Below are 23,758 nucleotides of genomic sequence, written 5' to 3'. Positions count from 1 at the left end.
GGGACACATAACTAAGGCTGATTACAGCAGATAGCCAGAACATGCAAAGATGAAATCAGGAAAGCAAATGCTCAGAATGAACTAAGGCTTGCAACAAATTCAAAGATAATAAAGTTTCTTTCAACATATTAATAATAAGAAAAAAGTCAAGGAAATAGAAGGTCCACTAAAGAGAGTAGGTCCATTAAAGATGGCAAAGAAGTAACAGGTAGTAGGGAGAAAGAAGGGCTGCTTAAATCATTCTTTGCTTCAGTTTTCACGCAAAAAGAAACTATATCCCAACCTACCAAAAAACTTACTGTAAAAGACAAACTAGAAATAAAAATTAAAACTCCGTATTTTCCGGCGTATAAGATGACTTTTTAACACAGGAAAATCATCTCAAAAGTCGGGGGTCGTCTTATACGCCGGGTACCCAAATCTGAGTTGCTGGCGCTGACCAATGACGCTACAGGAGCGCCAACAACATTGAGGGGAAGCTGTGCCGATCTCGTCAAGGCTGCATGCCGCTGAATGCTGGACCCAGCTGGTTGCTACGCGGAGCTTCCCCCGCCATCCCAGGCATCCAGGTTGATATTACCGACGCTCCGACTTCCCCAGACAGGTGAGGCTCGCCATCACGGGGGGTCAGCTGGGGAAGTCGGAGCATCGGTAATATACACCTGGATGCCTGGGGGAAGCTCCACTCAGCAACCAGCTGGGTCCAGCATTCGGCGGCATGCAGCCTTGACGAGATCGGCACAACTTCCCGAATCTGAGTTGCTGGTGCTGACCGATGACGTTACGGAGCGCCAACAACATTGACGGAAAGCTGTGCCGATCTCGTCAAGGCTGCATGCTGCTGAATGCTGGACTCAGATGGTTGCTACGTGGAGTTTCCCCCGCCATCCCAGGCATCCAGGTGGATATTACCGACGCTCTGACTTCCCCAGACAGGTGGGCTCGCCATCACTGGGGGTCAGCTGGGGAAGTCGGAGTGTCGGTAATATCCACCTGGATGCCTGGGGGAAGCTCCACTCAGCAACCAGCTGGGTCCAGCATTGAGCGGCATGCAGCCTTGACGAGATCGGCACAGCTTCCCCTTAATGTTGTCAGCACTCCCGTAGCGTCATCGGTCAGCACCGGCAACTCAGATTCGGGAAGCTGTGCCGATCTCGTCAAGGCTGCATGCCGCTCAATGCTGGACCCAGCTGGTTGCTGCGCGGAGCTTCCCCCAGTCCCAGCTGGGGCTCGCCATCACTGGGGGTCTGGAGAAGTCAGAGCGTGGGTAATACCCACCTGGATGCCTGGGACGGTGGGGGAAGCTCCGCGCAACCAGCTGGGTCCAGCATTGAGCGGCATGTAGCCTTGACGAGATTGGCACAGCTTCCTGTCAATGTTGTCGGCGCTCCCGTAGTGTCATCGGTCAGCGCCAGCAACTCAGATTCATGAAGCTGTGCCGATCTCGTCAAGGCTGCATGGGTGACAGGACATGGTTGACAGGAAAAAAACCTGGTACAAAATAGCCCTCTTGCCACTACACGTAGCGTAGCCCATTACCTTGACAGGCAGATGTGCAGCCTGGCTCATAGGTATCTCTACAGTACAGCAACAGTACATACAGTACAGTATACAAATAGCTAACAGTCAAGACCCCATCATGGCTCCACCAGCAAGAAGAAAGAAATATGAAGCCAGTTTTAAACTTAAAGTTGTAAACTTTGCCATGGAACATAATAACTATGCTGCTGCAAGACAATATGGAGTAACAGAAAAGATGGTTCGGGACTGGAAAGCAAATGTAAAAGCATTAAAGAGTATGCCAAGGGGTAAGTGTGCATTAAGAAGGGGCACCCCACATTGGCCAGAACTCGAAAAACATGTAGCAGACATGGTGAATGAGCATCGGCAAAACGGTTATGTAGTGACACGAAATAAAATACGTTTGTTTGCACTTCAGCGGGCCAAATCTAACCCAGATCACAGCAACAGATTTAAGGCCACTGTATCCTGGTGTACTAGATTCTTGGAAAGGCATAATTTGGTACTAAGGCAAAAGACAAAAATTGCACAAAAATTACCTGCAGATCTTGATGCCAAAGTAAATAATTTCCATCGATACGTAATACAACAGCGCAATAAACATGGCTATGCTTTAAGTAGTATCGGAAATATGGATGAAACTCCAATGAATTTTGATATGATTGGAAATAAAACTGTCCATCCAAAAGGTGAAAAAACAATTTTAATTAAAGCAACAGGACATGAGAAGTCCAGTTTTACAGTGGTACTAGCATGCACAGCTGATGGCTCCAAACTGAGACCAATGATTATTTTTAAAAGAAAAACAATGCCGAAACTCAAGTTCCCTGTTGGTTGTTTTGTACATGTGAATGAAAAAGGCTGGATGGATGAAGAAGGGGTAAAGCTATGGCTTGATAATGTATGGAGCAGGCGACCAGGTGGACTTATTCAAAACGTAGTCTACTGGTGTGGGATATGTTCAGGGCTCATTTAACTCCCAGCACCAAGCAAAGGCTTGCAAGAATAAACACAGATGCGGCAGTTATTCCTGCAGGATTGACATCGTTGGTACAGCAAGTGGATGTGTGTCAGCAAGCCATTTAAAGATTGCATTCGAGAACAGTGGAATGAGTGGATGGTTAGCGGTGAAAAGTCATTCACAAAAGGAGGAAACATGCGTGCTCCACAGTTGGATGTTTTGTGCAAGTTTGTCATAAAAGCCTGGAATGATATTGATGCAGAAACAGTAATCAAGTCTTTCAAGAAGTGTGGCATATCAAATTCATTAGATGGTATGGAGGACGACTACTTGTGGCAAGATGAAGAGGAAGCCGAAGCTGAGACCACACCATCTGATACGGAATTAGATCCATATGATGACTGCCTTACAAATGTATCACAAGATGTCATTGATGTAGTTATGATATCAGATGACGAACAGGAGGATTTTGAAGGCTTTTAAGGCTGTCACGCCAGCAAAACCTGGCGTGACAGCTATGCAGGCGTGACTGCATAGCTTGCAGTTATGATGGGCGTTGCTGACTCGCCAGGGACTTGCCCGGCACTGGCTCTCTATTGTTTGTTATCTTCCTCCTATCATCATCAGTTCCAGTTTGGTTGACAGCTTAGAAAACAAACAGCATGGCAGCTCCATGGGTTTATTGTGTTATCCTTCCTTTCAGCTTTAGAGTGAATTAGGAAAAGTTTAATCCAATTGCACTGTTTTATGTTTACATGTTTGATGACAAACAGCCTTATGTTTATAAGTGACAGTTTTCCTGCTAAATACCTGCATGTCATAACCATTTGAATTAAAATTACCATATTGAAATCAAATCTGATGTTTTTTAATTTTTATTTGGTGTGCATTGGAAGAGGGGTAGTCTTATACGGCGAGTATAGCCGAAACCCTATATTTTAACAGGAAAAGTAGGGGGTCATCTTATATGCCCAGTTGTCTTATACGCCGGAAAATACAGTAAGTAAGAAAATGATAAGAGAACCTTGATGAATATAAATCACCGGTATCTGACACAATACACCCCAGAGTTCTGAAGGAGCTGGCAAATGTTATCTCAGAATCATTGTACCATATCTTTCAAAAATCCTGGAACACCCGGGAAGTACCTGAGGACTGGAAAAGGGCTAATGTGGTTCCCATCTTCAAGAAAGGAAAAAACAGACCCAGGAAACTACAGACCAATCAGTCTAACATCAACATCTGGGAAGATCCTGGAAAAGATAATTAAAAAAAGATCTGCAAATAACTACCATAGAAGCAAATAAAGTTATAACTTTATTTATTTATTATAACTAGTAGCCAGCATGAGTTTGTTAAAAACAGATCATGCCAAACCAATCTTGTTTCATTCTTTGATAAAGTCACTAAATTAGTAGGCCAGCTAAATGCTGTGAACATAGTATACTTAGATTTCAAAGTAGACCACAACCTACTTCTTGGTAAGCTAGACAAATGAGGAATAGACAACATCACCACCAGATGGATTTACAGCTGGCTGACAAACTGTACTCAACAAGTAGTCTTTAATGGTACTACATCCACATGAAGAGAAGTCAGCATTGAGGTACCACAAGGCTCCGTCTTAGGCCCAGTACTCTTCAATATCTTCATAAATGATTGAGATGAGGGAATAGAAGGGAAACTCATCAAATTTGCAGATAACACTAAACTGGCAGGAATAGCCAACACTGCAGAAGACAAACTCAGGATCCAAAAAGATCTTGACAGACTTGAACAATGGGCCCTATCGAACAAAATGAATTTTAATGTGGAGAAAAGCAAAGTTTTACAATAGCATACAGTAAGTACAGATTAGGTGAGACCTGGCTCAAAAACAGTAACTGTGAGAGGGACCTTAGAGTCCTAGTGGATATGAATTGAATATGAGCCAGCAGTGTGCAGCAGAAGCCAAAAAAGCTAATACGATCCTGGGTTGTATAAACAGAGGGATAGAATCAAGATCACGTGAAGCATTAGTACTGCTTTATAAAGCCCTAGTAAGACCACACCTGGAATACTGCAACCAATTCTGGTCACCATACTACAAAAAAAAGTTAGGACTTTGGAAAAAGTTCAGAGATGAGCAACTAAAATGATCAAAGGCCTGGAAACAAAAACATATAAAGAATGGCTGCAGGATTTGGGTTTGGCTAGTCTAGAGAAAAGAAGAATTAGGGATGACATGATAGCAGTATTCCAATATTTGAGGGGCTGTCACAAAGAAGAAGAGGTCAAATTATTCGTCAAAGCACCAGAGAACAGGAAAAGAAACAATGGTTGGAAACTAATCAAAGAGAGAAGCAACCTGGAATTAAGGAGATACTTCTTAACAGTGAAGACAATTAACCAGTGAAGCAGCTTGCCTTCAGAAAATGTGGGCACACCATCACAGGAAGTTTAGAGACTGGACAGTCACTTGTCTGAAATGGTATAGGTTCTTCTGCTTGAGCAGGGGGCTGGACTAAAAGACCTCCAAGGTTCCTTCCAGCTCTACTCTATTCTAATTCTGATTCTAACTCACTCACACTCACATTGCACATATGCAGGAAAATATTGAGACTGAATATTTTAATGTGAGTCATTAGAAATGCTGAGAAGACCAAATGTAGCATCCATATTAATTTAAGCTGTTTCCCAGAAAACTGCATACACTTTTTTAAAAAACCCAAATTACTCTGCTTGGTTATTACTAAGGCTGGTCCCACACTGTTCATATCTGCACACATTACACTGATACATTACAATATCCTAGGTTGGCAAGAACTCAGTGTGTATGAAGACCAATACCAGCTAAAGAATTGGCTAGCTGTGGTTTGACACTGTTGTATATGCTGTCCTCAACACTCACTGACTCTGCCAGCCTACAAAAATATGCATACAACTTAAATAAGACAGTTCATTGATTATTTTCAAAACTATTATATTAAGAGTAGAAATGTTAACAGTAATATACAACAAGAAAAGCAAGTAATATACAACAGAAACATGGGGAAAAATCATGGCATAAATTGTCCAAATTTCAGTTGGGCTTTAAATTATAATTTCCCATAGGCTCAAATTACAACATTTTTTTAAAGCTATTGTCCAGTTAACTAGATGAACATTGAAGTCTTTTGGAAATCTTTCATACTAACTTTTGTGATATCTTCATCTTCCTAAAGGAAAGGGGGAAATATCCACCAGAGACAGCTAGTCGTGCAGATGCTCCCAAGGAAACAGTTGGACTGCATGGAATACAGAATTTTGGAAAGCCCTGAAGCTCAGCAGTAAAGACCAAAGCATTGGGACCAAGGGCCCAAGGTTCAAAGTAACGATTAGCATTATATACAGAAACTGTTTGAGTTCTAGAAGCATCATTAACCGTGTTCTCTGAAGCAGGTCTTCCTACATAGTAAAGAGAAGAAAAAGTGGTCAGAAGTTATTTGTTATAGGGCTTAGATCCATCCAGTTGTTTTGCCCTGACCAATCTCACTTTAACTAGTTCACATTTCTACAATGTAAGTGTAGATTCTGCTTTCCCACATCTTCTCCTTAAACCATTCTAATTCCACTTTTGATTAAACAAACATGAAATCATATAAAATTACTCAACAAAACCCAATTTTCATCATGAACAGGAAGTGATGAGTAGAGAAAGCTGTTTTCATGTCCCTAAAGGAAACCTCTGTCTAGACTGCATGATAGTTTCTTATTTGAAACATGAAGATGAATAGAATCTGCTGTGTAAACCAGTATCCAATATTTCCCTATTTTCCCACCCTAGCTCCCTCATATTTTCACTTTACATGTTAACCCTTTCAGAATCAGTATGTTCCATACTATTCTGATTAGCCACCATTCCTGATATCTCAGAATTTAGTTCTAGGATTCAACAGAGATTATGCGTCAAAAGTTGATCATTTTGTAATCTCTACTGAATCTGATTTTGTAGTATCAGCTCAGCTACAAATCCATTTTAAAGGGGTATGATACTTTGGCAACAAATTTAATAATACTATAGTAATAGCAAAGTTAGCATCATTAGAAGATAAATCCATAAATATACCATGCAACACAGATGTTGATGGAGGAAGTTGGAAATGGCAAGCAGACGATTCATTTACATCTGATTCATTTTGACTCAGCTTTCTTGGTTTCTCGGAATGAACAATGGAAACATAAAACTCTTCTAATGTTTGTGACAAAGAATCAGGTATATCTCCAACAGAGGATTCTGTCTGCAGTCAAGTGAAAAAAAGAAACCTGCTTTAAAACACAGGATATCCATTTGACTGACATTGATACAATTAAAAGAAAACACCTGAAGCAAAGGTTTCATATGGCATAGGTGATGGCAGCGGTGAAATGTACTTACCTTCGCTACCGGATCAGAAATGTGAGCTCACGCGCCTCTTCTGTGCATGTGCAGAGGGTCAAAAATGGGACATAATGACGTCTCGGTGGGTGGGCAGAGCTGCCGGCCCTACCAGCTCGTGTGAGCCTGATAGATCCGGCTGGATTTCACTGCTGGGTGATGGTCACATAAATTTGGAATGGCAAATATGGCGAAGATCTGAAAAGTCTAACAATACTTTTGTGGAGTATAATTACCTAGTTGTGTAATTAAATGTCTGCAGGCAAACAAGCAAGCTCAGAGAGCACCAAGGACTTCACAGTTCAACCCAGTTCAGCTAATATATATTTTCTTCTTTTGGAGTTCCTATAGAACATACAACTGTCCAGCCTAATAAAAACATTTCTCCTAAACAGAAACAGTACAAATCAAATTACCTTTGTTTCTGTCATCGAGCTCAGAATTTCACTTGGATGTTCCAGACTTGGATCATCTGCTGTCTCAATGGCACTGGACACATCCCTGGTCTGCCAAAAAAGAAGGACATTTATTCCAAGCAGAAAATGACCTCCCTCCACCCCTTAAGTCTTAGAGGGAGATCCAACCTTTAAAATGATGACCAAAGGACCAGAATGGTGAGGAAAGAACAGAGGAAAGCAATTTATATACGGAACTGCCTGGGACTCAAAGTACTATGGTAGCAGCAATGTGTCACAGTCTGTCACACACTGCTATGTTCTCAACAGTACTCCTGCCTGAAGAAGTCAGATCAATTTCTCCATAGCCTCCAAATCTTGATTATGGGATTCAACATGGGGCTGACTTTGAAGATAAGCAATGTCTCCTTCAAGTCCAGAACGATTTCTGGGGACTTCATGTGCTGTCTTCTTGACAACACAATAGTAGAAATAGTTTGCCTTTGTTTTCTTCTTAGATGATTCTGACATCCCAAACAACCCTAGTTTAAACCCAGTCTAGGTATTCGCCAGGCCTGACCCTGCCCAACTTCTAATCCCAGATATAATCAGATAGGCACTGCTAACTGCTGAAGTGCCCTTAAAAAATGAATTTGATATTTTGGATGAAGCCAAAGCCGGCTACCAAATCAGCAGGATTGTAGCAGCATTAAAGTTCTGATATTATGTGAAAGCATTCGTATCTGTGTCCTATCCAATCTGGGAAATAAGGTTTGGACAATGTAGCTAAATATCTGCTTCTTACTGAGCTCTTATACTGCTCTGCGAGACCTTAGCATCTGTTGTTTGAGCAGAGCTTTTAGGACATTAAGGTTTTTTTAATAGCGGCATTCATATTATGAAATACAGGTAGATCTTTACTTACAATTAGTTGCTTAGTGACTATTTGAAGTTATGGCGGACATTCCCCTCTCCACCAAAAGATACTAATGAACCAGATTCAAAGTTCTGAGAGCTGGCCAACCCAGCTAGTTATGTGATCGCATTTTGGACACTCAATAGAGGGCCTGCATTTATGGCTCTTTGCTGCTTCCCACAGTCATATAACCACAATTAACAAAGAATTTTTGCTTGCCAGAAACCTGCATTTACTTTGTAGACAATTGGTTCGCTTAATGTTCACTTTATGACCAGAGTTTAATGACGGCCACAAAAAAAGTTATAAAATCAGGTTGATTACATGATGACTAGCTTAGTGACTGGTACAAATTATGACAGTAATCTTGGGCTCAATTACGGTTGTATGTCGGGGAATACATGTACTATTCCCAAGTACAAACTGAAAACATTTTAAAGCATTTATCATTGCCTTAAGTTTTCCAAAATATTTTGGTATTCTACTCCATGTGGTATGCTTGCTGGCTTGTAATGATTTCCCAGTCTGTTTTTACTGCTGTGCAGTTTCCTTATTTTACTATTTTTGTATTTTACCCTTTTTAGTTACAATCTATTTTCACCAATTTAAAGTTTATGCATACAGATAAGATTATGGTTTTCTTTTTTTAAAAAAAAATCTATATACTACAAACTCTGAATCTTTGGGGTAAGAGAGCACTGCATCTCAATTGAACCTTTGGATTAGTAACACGAAAAACCAGTAACAAAATCTACCTTTTGAATCACACTTTGGTTGTGTTGGATCTTATTTTTGTTGCCTTCATGACCTGAAGTCTGGTGAGAAACTACCATAATATCAGTATGTAAATTATTAGAAGCATCCTCATTTTTCTTTTTTTCATATGGTGAAGGCAACCAGTTCTCATCCCAAATTTCTTGGCATAAATACACTGGCTCCAGGTATGGTAGTTCAGGATCTGAGAATTGGCTTGCTGTGTGCTAGAAAATGTTTACAATACTGTCATTTTAATTATATATTTAATTTCAAATACAGTATTTTAGAGAATTTGTTCATTGGAAAATCCTGCACAAAATTCCATTTATTAAAAGTAATCCAATCACACTTTTAGCCATTTTGTTCAATTCCTACACCGTACAAGTAGTCCTTGCTTACCAACTGCTTGTTCAGCAATCACTTGAAGTTACAAAGGAACTGAAAAGGAGATTTATGAAAAATCTTTAAAGTTGCAACTGAATAAATACTCCCATATATTCATGTTCAACTTTGATCACTTTGCAATATTTTACTCATGTACTTTTCTATTTATTACCTTTTCAGTACACAAATAGAAAATGCTAAATAGTTGAAACTATCTTATTTTAAAGACTTCTTTATGTATGCTTCATTTCCTAATCCCACTGACATATCTGATTACGTAATTTCACATTCATTGTTTTAAAAGGAAAAACACTGAAAAATGTATCAGTAGAGGCATTAACATTTGATTGCCACAGAAATATTTTAAACAGTATGAGGAAATATTTATGAATGATTATTTCATTCCCTTAGCAGTAGTATGAATAATAATAATATTGAAAGCTATGGACAGGAAGACCAGTAAAATAATGACAATGAATCATACCCTTCATCCATGCAGTGATGTTGATAGAATCTACTTATCCAGGAAATTATGTGGGTGTAAAATATTGCAAGTATACCAGACAGTTGAAGGAGAAAAAGGGGCATTGGAATACTGTCTGAAGGACAGTGCAGTCTCCTGCTGTGGGGAGGGCTTTCCCATCTGCAAATGAGTGCTACAGTTGGTTTGGGCAGCCACAAAACACCCATTTACTAGAAAGTAAACTAGAAGGATACTCTTTCATTACCTCCCTAGATTGTTCACTACCATACTACTTGGGGTTTTTTTTCTAGGTAAGTGAATGTACATCTAAATGAAACACTGGATTGCGGCTACCCATCATTTTCATTTTCAGGTTGGGTCCAGAATAACTTTTGGGAACAGAGGTATTGTTGGAGGCTGGTGCTCTGCTTTGCATCATGCAAACACTCCTTTTAATTTAAAAATATGAAGATAGATTGCGAAGGAAGTCAGATGGATGCTAAGAGTTTGTCAAGCGCTGCAGTACACAATGCAAGGCACCAAGAAAAATTGTTTGCTTTTGACTTTAGAGCATCCACCTGGCTCAATGTAATATTTTTGGGATTCACCTAACCATACAACCATAGTTACTAGATGCTAATTTTAAAAGAAAAACTAACCCTTTCTCAGTCTTCTGGGGATTTTAGAGGAACAGAGAAAAATATCTGAGGAGCAATAATCAGCAAATCTTTCCCACCTGTGAAATTACTTCATTATTGCAAGTCTCTGGATTTGTTCCTGGGAAGTTTACAAGAAAGTCCTGCTGAAGCAATGAAGTGTCTGCTTCTGTGAAATCAGCATGCTGGTTTTGGTTTGGTTTCATATATAGCGTAAAAGGATTTAACTCTTCGAAACCCTGTTAAAGTAAAAATAAAGAAATATTGAATAGCTTCCAGTCTGACCTTAGAAACAAGCTGTAACCCAGAGTGGTTAATGGTATGTGGGAAAGACCTTGGGCAAAGAGAGGCTGCCAGCGGATGGTCATATAAGAAATAGTGTAGCCCAAAACTATAGTAGCTGGGGCAAGAGGCTCAGGAGAGATCCTCTGCTGTTTCTTCAGCTGGAAAAGAAATGAGGGAGAGGAGGACTGCATTTTCAGACTTGCAAGGTAGCTACAATAAAATAGAATTAGCTTATCTGGTTGTGATTTTTATCTGGTTTAACACACAAGGTCGACACGATGAAACATTACTTTTTTTCATTTGCTATTTTCATACAGCTCAGATTGAGGACTGCACTTCTATTTATATGATGTTTCCTGTACCTGAAGGTAGAGTTACAAACAGAACACTAATTTGTTAATTAGGTATGATGCCAATCCATCAATAGGCTTGCTTTCCTATTACTGATTTTTGATTTGTACTTTGATTAGAAAATTAGGCTGTTTTAAAGGTAATTTTATGGAACCTATTTCTTTATATCCAGATTACTCAGATGCCCTTGAAGTGATGTCCTGGTGCCTGGAAGCTGTGCGGATCTGGATGGGGAGGAATAGGCTCAGGCTCAACCCATCCAAGACCGAGTGGCTGTGGTTTCCGACGGCCTGATATAATCAGTTGGTGCCATCACTGACTATTGGGGGCGAATCATTGGCCCCCACGGAGAGGGTTCGCAACTTGGGCGTCCTCCTGGATTCATGGCTGTCTTTAGAAGAGCATTTGACAGCCATGACCGGGAGGATTTTTCATCAGGTTCGCCTGATTCGCCAGTTGCGTCCCTTTCTGGATCGGGACTCCCTATGCATGGTCACTCATGCCCTCGTCACCTCCCACCTGGACTATTGTAACGCTCTCTACATGGGGCTCCCCTTGAGGAGCACCTGGAGGCTCCAGCTGGCGCAGAGTGCAGCCGCGCGGGTGGTAATGAGAACGACATGAACCTCTCCTGCGCGAGCTGCACTGGCTCCCGGTGGTCTTCCGGGTGTACTTCAAGGTTTTGGTTACTACCTTTAGAGCGCTCCATGGCTTAGGACCTGGTTATTTACGGGACCGCCTACTACCATCAATAGCCTCCCACCGGCCGGTACGGTCTCATAGAGGGGCTCCTCCAGGTGCCGTCGGCCAAACAATGTTGACTGGCGGCCCCTAGGGGGAAAGCCTTCTCTGTGGGGGCACCTACTATCTGGAACGAGCTCCCCCCCGGAGATACGGAGGATCCTGGATCTGCGCACCTTCCGCTGCGCTCTTAAGACCTTTTTATTCCACCAGATGGGCCTGGCCTAATTTTTTCCCTCTTTTTAATTACGCAAATTTTAAATTGGTTTTTAAATGATTGGGGTTTTAATATGTCTTGGGCCAAATTTGTTTAATTCGATTTTACTTTGTTTTTAAATTTTGTATCTATGTGTTTTTACTGTTTGGCTGTTCACCACCCTGAGTCCTTCGGGAGTAGGACGGTATATAAATTAAATAAATAATAAAATAATAATAATAAAAAAAACTTTTTTAAAGTAGAGAGATACAGTAATTGATCCATGTTATACTTTTTTTGGTATGATTATATTGCTTTAGCAATTGTAAAAAATAAACTCCCATTTCCAATATGGATTTCTTTGACACAATGTCAGTTCCCCTTATGATCTTGTTTCATTTTTTTTCTTTTCAGTCCAGTTCAAGCTAGTCTGGCAATTACTTGTCAATTACTAATTCAGCACTGTAGCCCTGCCCCATCATAACTTGTCTTCCTTTTACCTTGGAAGGAATGTTTTCCCTACAAATGAGTGCATGACCCTCTAATTTCAAAACATTGTGCAAGTAGACGTCATCATCGGAACTGGTATCACAAAGGAAGAGGTAAAGGACATCATTTATATATTCATCTACCAGTCCCACCAGCAATTTCAGCTCACACAGTCTTCGGAATTCCTTTATAGCACTGACAGACCAATCACCCTTTATGCAGGAAAAAAAAAGAGAGGATAAAGCAAAATATAAAATAAACACAAAGTTTAAATTTAGAATCAGAAAAGCACAAGTTCAAGTCTCATAGTCATGAAAGGCTTCGGAATAATCTCTAGTTTTCAGCCTGTTATTTTGGGAAAATTTGGAGGAAAGAATATTGTGCTATGTATGTTGCCTTCAATCCCGGGGAAGGGGACGGGGAGGAAAATATATGTGATTTTTTGTCAGTCTCTTTTAAAAATACCAGTTTTAAATTTAATTTCTTCCCTACTTAATGAATCATCTAACTTTTCTTCTCTTCACCTGCTTTTAAATTTTCATTGATTTATTCATTCCCTGAATTTTTCAACAATTCCAATATTTAAGTTCTGATGCTAACATTGCTCTGTAAGCAAGACAAACCTTATTCTTTCCCAATGTTGCAACTTATTTTTTCTTTGAACCCTCGTTTCAACTGTTTATAAATTTAAATCTTAAAAAAATCCAGACACTGAAATACAAAATAAGCAAAAAATTTAATCAATACACATTACAACTACATGAAATTACTCCAGAATCTTACCTAGTACTTCCTTGCTGTTGTTCCGTCCTTGACTCCTCCCCTCACTTAATATCAACCCAATTCTTACCCCTTAATCAATGCAGTTAGCCCAGCTCCATCTAGTTTTAGTCATTTTCTATTTTTATGCTGAGAAAAAATGTGTGTACACATGTGAGGCAGAATTGCTGATACAGGCAGATGTGGAATCAAATACTTTTTATTTTTATTTACTCAAAAGTTTTATCCTGACTCTGCCCATTTTGAAATGTGACTTCTGATATACATACACATATATGTCATTCATTGACAGAACAAGGTAGAAATCTCCCAGGTTAATTTAACTTGGCAAGTGTGAGTTGATACAGTGGGCAAAGTAGGCACTGCATAGTACTTTTTAATGTATCATTTTCTTTCCTTTTGTTTTTCTCAAGAGGGGTTCTTAAGCTCAGTGTCATCTTCCTTTTTGCTAAATAAGGCAAAGACCTCTGGATTCAAGGGAGGCCTTTTCAGGAATAGATGAACATGCTTCAAGATGCAAGTACGGTATGTATTTACTACTGCGCCTAAATTCGCCTAAACTGAAACAGATCCCCAGAAAAAGATAAGATGCTGTCTTGAATATTTTGGTACATTAACATATTCCAGGAGGCAATCAAACTATGTGACGTATACAGGTCAATTCTCGATTTGACATCAAGCTTGTTACAGCAAATTTCAAGGGCTACAACATAGGTTTGCATACAACAGATTATTTTTATTTAGTGTATGGCATCTACAGAAGTCATGCAATCACCGCTATATAAATATATAAAAAGAGTCTGTGCAGATTTTACTCTGCTAGTTGTTGCTGACTATAGGAGGCAATGTTCATCTCCATTTCAAGGCCATTGAGCCAATGCTGTCCAAGACATTTCCATGGTCATAGGGCCAGCATGAAGTCACAGAGCGCTATTACTTTCCCACCGTAGTGGTACGTATTTATCTATTCGCATTTACATGCTTTCAAACTGCTAGGTTGACAGGAGCTGGAGTGAGAATGGAGCTCACCCCACGCGTGGCACTTGGATCTCATACCTGGGCTGCTGCGTCTTAACCGCTGAGTGATCACACTGCATATATACATATATATACATACACACACATACATATGTACATATACAATACAATGTACTAGATGAAATATATCTAGATAATAAATTCCAAATCATTGGAACAATCTGTGCTAGATATAATGGAGAAAACAACATAAATCTTACAGCATTTGATAATCATGCATTCTAATATATGATCTGACAAACCTCACCATTACTTTTATATAACTTGTGCTTTAACCATTTCCTGGGTTGACTCATTCAGGAGTTTCGTCATTTTGAGGGTCTCAAAAAATTGTGATTATCTCTTCAGTTATCTCCAACCAATTCTCCAGAGGAGAACCAAACAAATAGGAAATTACATACCTTGCTTGGCTTCACCCAGGCTAAACAGCCAGGGATAACTTGGGCAGGAAGTTTTGCATAGCAATGTCTGTTGGAAGAATATCATAATAGGCTAATTCAGATTTATCAACAAAATATGATTTGATGTTGTTCTCCAATCCCTTTATATGCTTTTGATTCATATAACACCTTAAGCAATAAACCATATTTCACAAACTGTTATGCCTTTATGCATACACTACTGACTACATACACACATCACATACACACATTACAGCATACTCTGTTGAAAGATTCAGAGCACAGCTTAACAGGTTGGCAAAACAATCAAAACTTGTAAAGCAAATGTTTTGTTTTCTTCCTTTTTAAAAAAATGTTTATATTGCCTTGCACCTCTGTGAACTGGTTAGATGCTGGGAAAAGCTGAAATACAAACAGTTCAGAAAACCATCACATTCCTTTATATTCACATATCACACTAATTAATAGATGCAATTGACAAATAAACCACAATCTGGTTTCCACCTGATGTTCACTACTCTGAAACGAACCACACTTCATTTGCTTCTGTTTTCAGAGCATGCAAAGCCAAAACAAACAAGCCACATTAGGATTAGCATCAAATGTGAATCTGGACAGGGATTGTGTCCATACCTGCTGTTTTATCTGTATTAATGAATTACAGTATTGGTCATCTCTAATATTCTTTTGCTTTAATAGCACATAATAGTTTACCATGTTTAGATGTTCTGGCAAACTATGGGGCAGAATCCACAAAGTAAAAATGACATTAGAGTGTATGAGTACAGCCTTCTCTAATCTTTGATCTTATTTTCAGATTGAAACACACTTTAACACAAATAAATATTTTAAACTTTTAACTGGGTGGCAAAACTAAATTATTAAAATTCTTCAGGGTTGGAACACAAGCTCGATGGTCCTTGGATGTTTGCAAAGGCAAGGAACACACCATTTTATTATTGAATAAAACAAAAGAAAACCATATAAATAACTTTCAGAAGTATTACAATTATGTCACAAAATTCCAAAATAATATACAGTCCTCAAACTAAGTAGCAACATTTCTGGAGACTATGTTTTGAGGGTATTATTGTTATTACCCAATTTTGATAAAACGAATCTCATTTTAGTTTACCATGTTGCCCAAATTCGCACTTGCATAACATGTAAATACAGGTAATCTGCAATTTATGACTGCTGCATTTGATCAATGTGATGCAGCCATTAAGTGAGTCATATCTTGAGTTTACCATCCTTTTTGGTGCAGTTGAGAAGCAAATCAACATGGTTAAGTGAATTACACAGTAATTAAGCAAATCCAGCTTCCCACATTCACTTTGCTTGTTGGAAGCTATCTGGGAATGTTGTAAATGGCAATCACATGACCCTGGAATTCTGCAATGGTCATAAACACATCCTGGTTGCCAGGTGCCAAAATTTGGTCATGTGCCTGTAGGGACATTGCAATGGTCGTAAGTGTGAGGACCAGTCATACTTTTTTTCAGTGCCATCATAAATTTGAATAATGGTTAAACCAATCGTCATAAGTCAAGCACTATCTGTATCACTTACCTATCTTACCTTAAACATGGTCAGATTAATGGCTAACTAATCAGTCTAGCAAGAACAAAATGGGAGGCTAAAATCCAAACCAAACTACAAATAGTTCTTGACATATGATCATATTGGAGCCTGTCCATTAGGGTAGTATCTTGTAAAGGTCATAAAATGATTTTATCACTTTTGTGGGAGCTGTTTAATTAATACATTGATTATAAAGCAAATGCCACAGTCATTAAGCAAATGTTGCAGTTCTTAAGTGAAGCAATGGTTTGTGATGAATGTAGTTTTGCCAAAAGTCAGATGTGCCACAAAACTATCATAAATGCGGCAATATTGTTGAGGGTCCAAAGTTTGTTCACATGACTGCAGAGGGGACCTAAAGCCAGAACTTCCAATCCAGGTCATGTTTCCTTTTTTACATTGTCGTAACTTTGAACAGTTGCTAAGCAACTGGCTATGTGTTGAGGACTTCCTGTAAAACTGTTCCTGTAGCATATGTGGGGGGGTTTTCCTCAAAAAAACAAAAAACAAAACCAACACTCCACTCCACCCTGTACACGGTTTTTAGGAGGTGGAGAAAGGATTAGCTTTTCCTGGCCTTCCAATAGCTCTGAGCTTAATAAGCTATAATAATAATGATCAGAAAGTGAGAGTAGGATGGTGGTTTAGTGGTGAAGACACTCTCCCACTCAGAAGGTTGAGAGTTCAATCCTAGGTAGTAGCAGATGTTTCTCTTTCAGGGTAAAAAGAGAAAGTATCTGCTGCAAGCTCCATGTAGGCATTAGGAAGGGCAACTGGCCAGTAAATGCTCAGCTCCATTTAGTTGCCCTAACTTTGCCCCAAATTAAGGAATTATGGGGTCATAAAAAATGATAATCAGAAAATGTGATCAGTATAGAAGTTGATGTATATCTGATCTTGGCACAAAAGGGAGAAGACAATGATAAGGACCTTAATTTGTCAGTCTGTGCAATGACTGCCACATTAATGTCCCAATCTCGATCAACATTGTCTAAACTATAGCATGTGATAATGGGGAATGAAAGACTTTATGTATCATTATACATTTTTAAAGATAGTTTACTTACTTGAGTAACCTCAGTGAAGATTTTTGAGCTACTGTTATATTTCCAAAGTCTGGGTAAAACACTTCCACTTCTTGGTCATTAAGGAGTCGATGAATGATAACTCGGTACCACCATTTATCTTTAGAATTCTTTACACAACAAAGCTGGCCAGGACGGATGAAGGTTTCCGGTATGACGTAACGATTAGCTACATAATTACTAGAATAGCATCGTCTGAAAGAGAAGATTCAAATGTATCACCACTGTAGCTTACTATGTATCTGGGTCTGGTACTACCTTTTCAGTTTAACAAATTTATTAAATTTGTAGCTTACATGAGCTACAGCTCTGCAGTCTGAAAAGGTGCTACCAGACACCTGTTTTTTGGCTACCATACACTAATACAACTTTCTCCGTACAATATTATAAACATGGATGAGTACTGAACTGCGCTGGATTGAATTCCATGGGAATTCTTGAAAACAAAAATTGGTCTCTGAGGCATTATTTGGATTAACAAAAAATATTCAGTTTTTAAAATCCTATTTTAAACCAATCTCATTTTTTTAAAAAAAATTAAAGAGATCAGTTTAGAAATATCAGAACAAAGACATCCTTCATTTCTATGGGCTACTTCTCTCCTGTTTGGAGAAAAGCTGAAATTCCCACTGGTAGGAACTCCCTCCTCTTTCCTGAAGAATACACTTATTTTACACCGCTCATTCATCTTGTCTGATGGATTTAAGGAGTGACTCTGCTGCTCCCATAGTAGAGCACATTTTTTTCCTAGTCACAGAACGAACACTGAGATGAGGAATAGGAATCAGCTGGAGTGTCAATATTTGAACTCCCAACTGGCCATCTTAAACAATCTCCCCATATCTCATATCATGATATATTTTACACATGGATTTATACATAATACCATTTATCCCAAAATAAGACATCCCCTGATAATAAGTCCAATCGGGCTTTTGAGTACATGGCAATAAGGCCAAGCGCTTATTTCAGGGTTCAAAAAAATATAAGACAGGGTCTTATTTCTGGGGAAACACGGTAGGAGGCTAGGTTATCTAGTACTATTTTCTATTTTCTTCAAGCCTGCAAAAATGTTTTCTATCTAATCTTATTTGCCATTTTTTTTCTTATGGGAATGATACAAACAAGTTGTGGAAATCTGAATTATTGAAAGATGATGAAAATGTTTAGGTTCTTCCTCAAAATTTTTCAAACAAACATGACAATTATAAAATGAAATGTTGAAAGTTCACACTTTGAAATGTGCATGGATAATCATCTTGAGAGCAGTTGCACTGCAAGTAGTTGAGTTATGGATTACAGGCATCCATACACAAAAAACAAAGTGAATTCTCACTCCCTTCAATTTTAGTAAAGTTTGTGCAAAAGTAGATATCTCTACTTTCATTAACAGCCCAAATATATCTTAACCTCATCTCAATCATAATATTTTCCAGCTCATCAGAAGTTTCTCCACCGTAAATCCGGACATGGAATTGTGAAGGTGACACAATGTCCTCCACAAATAATCCAACAAAAGCATTCTTGTCAAGCTTAGGGAGACAATAAAGAGTTTCATCTTGAACAGCATCTGGTGGTATTTCTTCTTCCATTATTTCCTGTATAATGTTATCTTTCTTTATGCCTAGGTGCTGCAAATGCAAGGAAAGAAAAAAGAATCACTTTCACATAAAACTCAGGACTAATGATCTTGGCTGGAAATCCAATGCAAGGAAACATAAAAGCTATTCTTTCAAATTTTTCAATGTGATGTTTGAGCTTTGTGATCTTTGTGAAGTTTGAGAGCTCTTTATATTTGAACTGTGTGTACTATTATATTTGACTTGTGTGTACTCCATACTACTACAAAAGACATATACACAGAAATTTGAATTGAATGCTTTATTTGGCCAAGTATGATTAGACCGGGTGTTGACAACCTGTAGCTCTGGAGCCGCGTGTGGCTCTTTGGGTCCTTTGCGGTGGCTCCCTGCTGAACCGGATCCCACCACTGGATGGCCCTGCCCCTCACCCTCCCCTCTCAGTCACTCCTTGCCTGAGAAGGGCGACGGTGGTGGATGGAGACTCACTCCATATTCCAGAATGGGAGTGAAGCAGCCCTGTACTTGCCTCTTCTTCTGGCCCTTCTTGGTGCTGCACACACCCTGGTCACTCGGGGAGATGCACAATTTTCTCTCTGTCCTGAGACACTGGCTCAGACCGGCTGCAGCCGATGCTCTGCATTGTAATGGGCTCCAGGAGGAGCAGGGGATGCAGTCTCCCCCATTGTGAAGTGTGCTAAATTTAAGTGTGTTTGCAAGGTGCTGCAAGAGCAGCGAGCAGACCATGGAGGTAGCAAGAGCACCGGCATCAGCCACAGCTGAGCCAGTGTCTCAGGATGGAGAGAAAGTCGTGCATCTCCCCGAGTGACCAAGGTGCGTGCAGCACCAAGGGCCGCAAGAAAGGGCAAGTACAAGGCCACTTTGCTCCCGTTCTGTAATATGAAGCAAGTCTCCATCCGCTGCCATCACCCTTACCTTCTCAGGTGAGTGACTGGGAGGGTGAGGGCAAGGAGCGGGGCGGGACCAGCCAGTGGTGGGTTCAGCTGGCAGGAAGCCACAGCGGGGAGACGAAAGAGCTTCATTTATCTGGGAACCTGAAATGACTCTTGATTTAAATCATATGGTAAAAAGCACCCAAATAGAAGAACAACATCAGGAGGCTTCCGGTTTGGTTTCCACCGCCGCCAGACGGTCTTTCGGGACCGCCAGCCTCGCCGCCCATAAAGAGCCGTCTCTACAGCTGAGAGACGGCTCGAAAAACTCTGTCTCCTTGAGGAGACGTGAGATAGAGCCGGCGAGGACAGGTAGAGCCCTCTGCGAACTCCCCAGAGTTTTTTTTTACTCTTGGGGAGGAAGCAGAATGTGGCTCCCTACTCAGTTCGCCGCTGCTCCGTGTGTCGGGGGAACTCTGCTTCTTGCAGAGCCAGGCGATGGGACCAATCCAATCAACAAAATCTAACAGATTGTCTGAACAAACAGGATGAAATCCGGATTTGGGACCCTAAATTGCAAGTATTTCTAACAATCCTATGAGTGATTTTAAAAGTGAAGAAAGAAAGTTTTAAAATGGCGACTGGCTGAGGCTTGAGAAGAAGAAAGCTGAAAGCAAAAGTCCTTCCGTTTGAATAGCTTAATACGTTACAAAGTATCTGAAACAATAGCGCTGGCTAGAATTGAAGAGAAAAGTCTCTATTTCATGTTTCTTCCTTCTTAGAGACTTGATATTGATATCGTTTGAAGAAAAGTTTTTTTTTCTTAAAAAGAGTTTGTTTGTGTGGCAGGATGGCGTTAAAACTGACAAAGCCAGACAACCAAGCTGTGGGGGGGGGGGGGTTCCCCCATTTACAAATCATATGAGCAAGTTTTGAGCTTGCAGATTCAGAAGAATGGCTCTAAAGACCTAAAGGAATTTGTTTTGGAGGAGATGGCAAGACATGATGAGATTGTGAACCAGAATCTTGAAAAATTCAGGCAGGAAATTAAAGAGTTGGTACAACGAAAGTATGATAATCTGAAACAAAAGATTGTAACAGCTTTGAAAAGCTTTTCAGAAATAGTTATAAAGATGGATAAAGATACCAACTTAGAATTAGAGTCTAAAATGAAGGAAGCTGATTATAAGATTTATAATCTGGACAATAAAATACAAAGGATTGAAAATGATTTGATAAATATTCAAGAAAATAGCTCAGAAGTAAAGCCAAAAATAAAGGAAGCTGACCACAAGACTTACAACGCAGATAATATAAAACAAAGGATTGAAAGAGAAGTCACAATGATGCAATATAGGTCCATGGAATTTGCGGTCAGAATGAGGAGAATACAGGAAAATAACAGAGAGGACTTGAGAAAGATGTCTGCTGAAGTTCTGGCTGTGATTTTAAAGGTTAGTCCTGAAGAGGTATCCTGTAAGATTGATAAGGCCTACAGAGTAAATTCTTGGGTTGCAAAGCAAAGGCAGTTGCCTAGAGATGTGGTGATTTACTTTACTGATAAAGGAATAAGAAATGATATTGTGCAAAAGTCTTTTAACTCCACTCTAGAAGTGAATGGAAGGAAGATTTGGATATATAAAGAGCTGCCGTCCAAGATGTTAAAAGATAGAAAGGAATTTGGATTTTTGGTGACTGAGCTAAAGAAACAAAACATCCCATTTAGGTGGGATGCTCCAGTTGGTATAATATTGAGATACCAAGGAGAAAGATATCAACTAAATACTGTTGAAAAAGCGGAAGAATTTTACTACAAGGTTTTTAAAATGGATCCAACATCTCCACGTACACAGGAGGGGAATAAAGAAAAGCAAAATGAACAAGAGATTGAAACTCAGGCTAAGCAGATGGAGATGGAGGTAATGGAAAAACAACAAGTTACAGAAACCCTTTTGGACGAGCCGCTTTTGGATTCTCCTTCAGAGGTAATAGCTGGATTATCTATAAATATAAGAGAGGCGGCTTTGGATTTTAATGAGATGTCTTATCAAGTTACAGACCAGCATGGAACTCAATCAGCTGATATACAAGTCCTAGAAAGGCAACTAGGATGGAGATCTAAACCACAAAAAGTTAAGAAAAGAAGAAGCAGGTCCTACAAAACTAAAAAATTTTAAACCAAACAACAGTCTAATGCCAGTTACTTAAGAGACGATTAAATATAATAAGTGGGATTTATAGATGGCTGATACATGAAAATATAATTGAGGCAAATTATTGACTTATACTATTTTGAGAAGAATAACAGATCTCTGCAGTGCTGGTGCTTTTGGGATGTGGAAGATGGCCTCTGATTAAGTGGATTGGAACTTTCTATTTTGGACTCTTTGAAAAATGGATTACGTATATGCTGAGTTATAAGGCAAGAGAACTATGGGATTGGGGCATGCAGAAGATCTGGTTGTTACCCCAATGTGGTGGTTAGAATTAATAATCTAGATAAAAGACACTACAGAAGATACTATATGGAATATAAATATAAAGTCACTCCGGTGGTTTTTTATATATGAAAATACTTACTATTGATGGGGGCAGATGGTAATGGAAGATACTGAATATACTGTTGGAAGCTGAACCTGATGTTACCCTAACATGGGCGATGGAATTAATAATCTAGTTGAAAGACATTACAAGAAGATACTATATGGATTACAAATTTAAAGTCATTTGAGGATTTTATTTATATATGGAAATATTTTTTAATTGTGTGGTGTGGGCAGAAGAACAAAGATATTAAAAATATTATGTATGGTAGACCTATAGGAAAATGGGTGGAGATGGGTTAGGTTACTGATTGTTTAGTTTAGGAAAAGGGATGTTATGTTTAGATATAAATATACGCAAAAGATTTGAATTAAGAGATATTTGTATGGGGGTGGAGGAAATGGGTAGATTATGAGTTGAATAAATGTCAAATTAGGATTTATTATATAGTTTTATAGCTGAAGGTTGCTTTGAAATGTATAGTATAGAGGGGATATAATAACAATGTTAGAAAGAAATGGTTAGCATGTGGGGGGGTGTAAAAGGATGGTAGAGTATTATATAATTTGATATCAATTTGGATTTTATTTTTGGAGAAGCCATGGGGGGTGGGGAGGGTGAGGGGGGGTTAGGGAGGAGGAGGGGAAAAAAAGGGGGAAAAATCTGTATTTTATGAGACTAAAAAAGCTATTCAACATGGATTAAGGTTAAGGACCTTGTAACAGTTGGTTGTCCATATCAATAAAGCTCTATCAGTTATAGATAAAATGCATTCTCCCTGAAGGATCAGATTCAGAGTCTGATAATTTTCATGATTCATTTTTGTCTCTTAGAAAACAAATAGCCTCTGTAAGCTATAGCATTTTTTCCCAGCTAAAAACATCTAATCTATGACATATACATGTAAACATCCTAGGAAAGATTGTAGACTGGCTTCAGCTAATGTTTTAATACATTCTCATTTGGACTACACATGGCCTTTGGAAGTGCATTAGCAATATCATATTATTAAAAAATATGGTTGAGACTACTAAATAGAATTGAAAAATATGAATATGCTGTACCGGTACTTCAATAGCTCCCATTCCATTTTGGAACCAATTTAACATCCTTCTTTTTCTCATTTTTGGCCTTCATCTCTAGTACAGAGTATCAAAAGATTACTTCTCTGTAGAAATGAATACTAGACTTTGAGTTTTTCTTTAGAAGCCCCACTGAGTGGCATTGGGTACAGCAATTGATATTGTAAGTGGTGGTGCTCACATAGTAAATACTTTCCCAGAAATTTATCTGGTATCCCCATCATTATCACTTTGAAGTTAGTCAAAGCCATTTTTATTTTC

At 39.1% G+C, this 23,758-nt stretch overlaps 1 protein-coding gene across 1 annotated transcript in view; it reads right to left on the bottom strand.

Annotated features, from left to right (window-relative positions):
- Positions 1-23,758, bottom strand: part of TDRD5 (tudor domain containing 5) — a 146,262-nt gene that overhangs the window by 110,071 nt on the left and 12,433 nt on the right. Inside the window, exons 8-16 of the mRNA XM_070939255.1 lie at positions 18,809-19,029; positions 17,381-17,593; positions 14,730-14,796; positions 12,522-12,722; positions 10,529-10,687; positions 8,945-9,169; positions 7,295-7,384; positions 6,570-6,741; positions 5,659-5,908 (exon numbers count right to left, since the gene is read on the bottom strand). Coding sequence (XP_070795356.1) covers positions 5,659-5,908; positions 6,570-6,741; positions 7,295-7,384; positions 8,945-9,169; positions 10,529-10,687; positions 12,522-12,722; positions 14,730-14,796; positions 17,381-17,593; positions 18,809-19,029 — 1,598 coding nt within the window. The remainder of the gene's footprint in view (positions 1-5,658; positions 5,909-6,569; positions 6,742-7,294; positions 7,385-8,944; positions 9,170-10,528; positions 10,688-12,521; positions 12,723-14,729; positions 14,797-17,380; positions 17,594-18,808; positions 19,030-23,758) is intronic.

Source organism: Pituophis catenifer, unplaced genomic scaffold (assembly GCF_029215685.1).
Source record: "Pituophis catenifer annectens isolate HBS135680 unplaced genomic scaffold, rPitCat1.0.hap2 SCAF_3, whole genome shotgun sequence".
In the NCBI taxonomy this organism is placed as follows: Eukaryota; Metazoa; Chordata; class Lepidosauria; order Squamata; family Colubridae; genus Pituophis; species Pituophis catenifer.
This window is presented reverse-complemented; position numbering and strand designations above follow the sequence as displayed.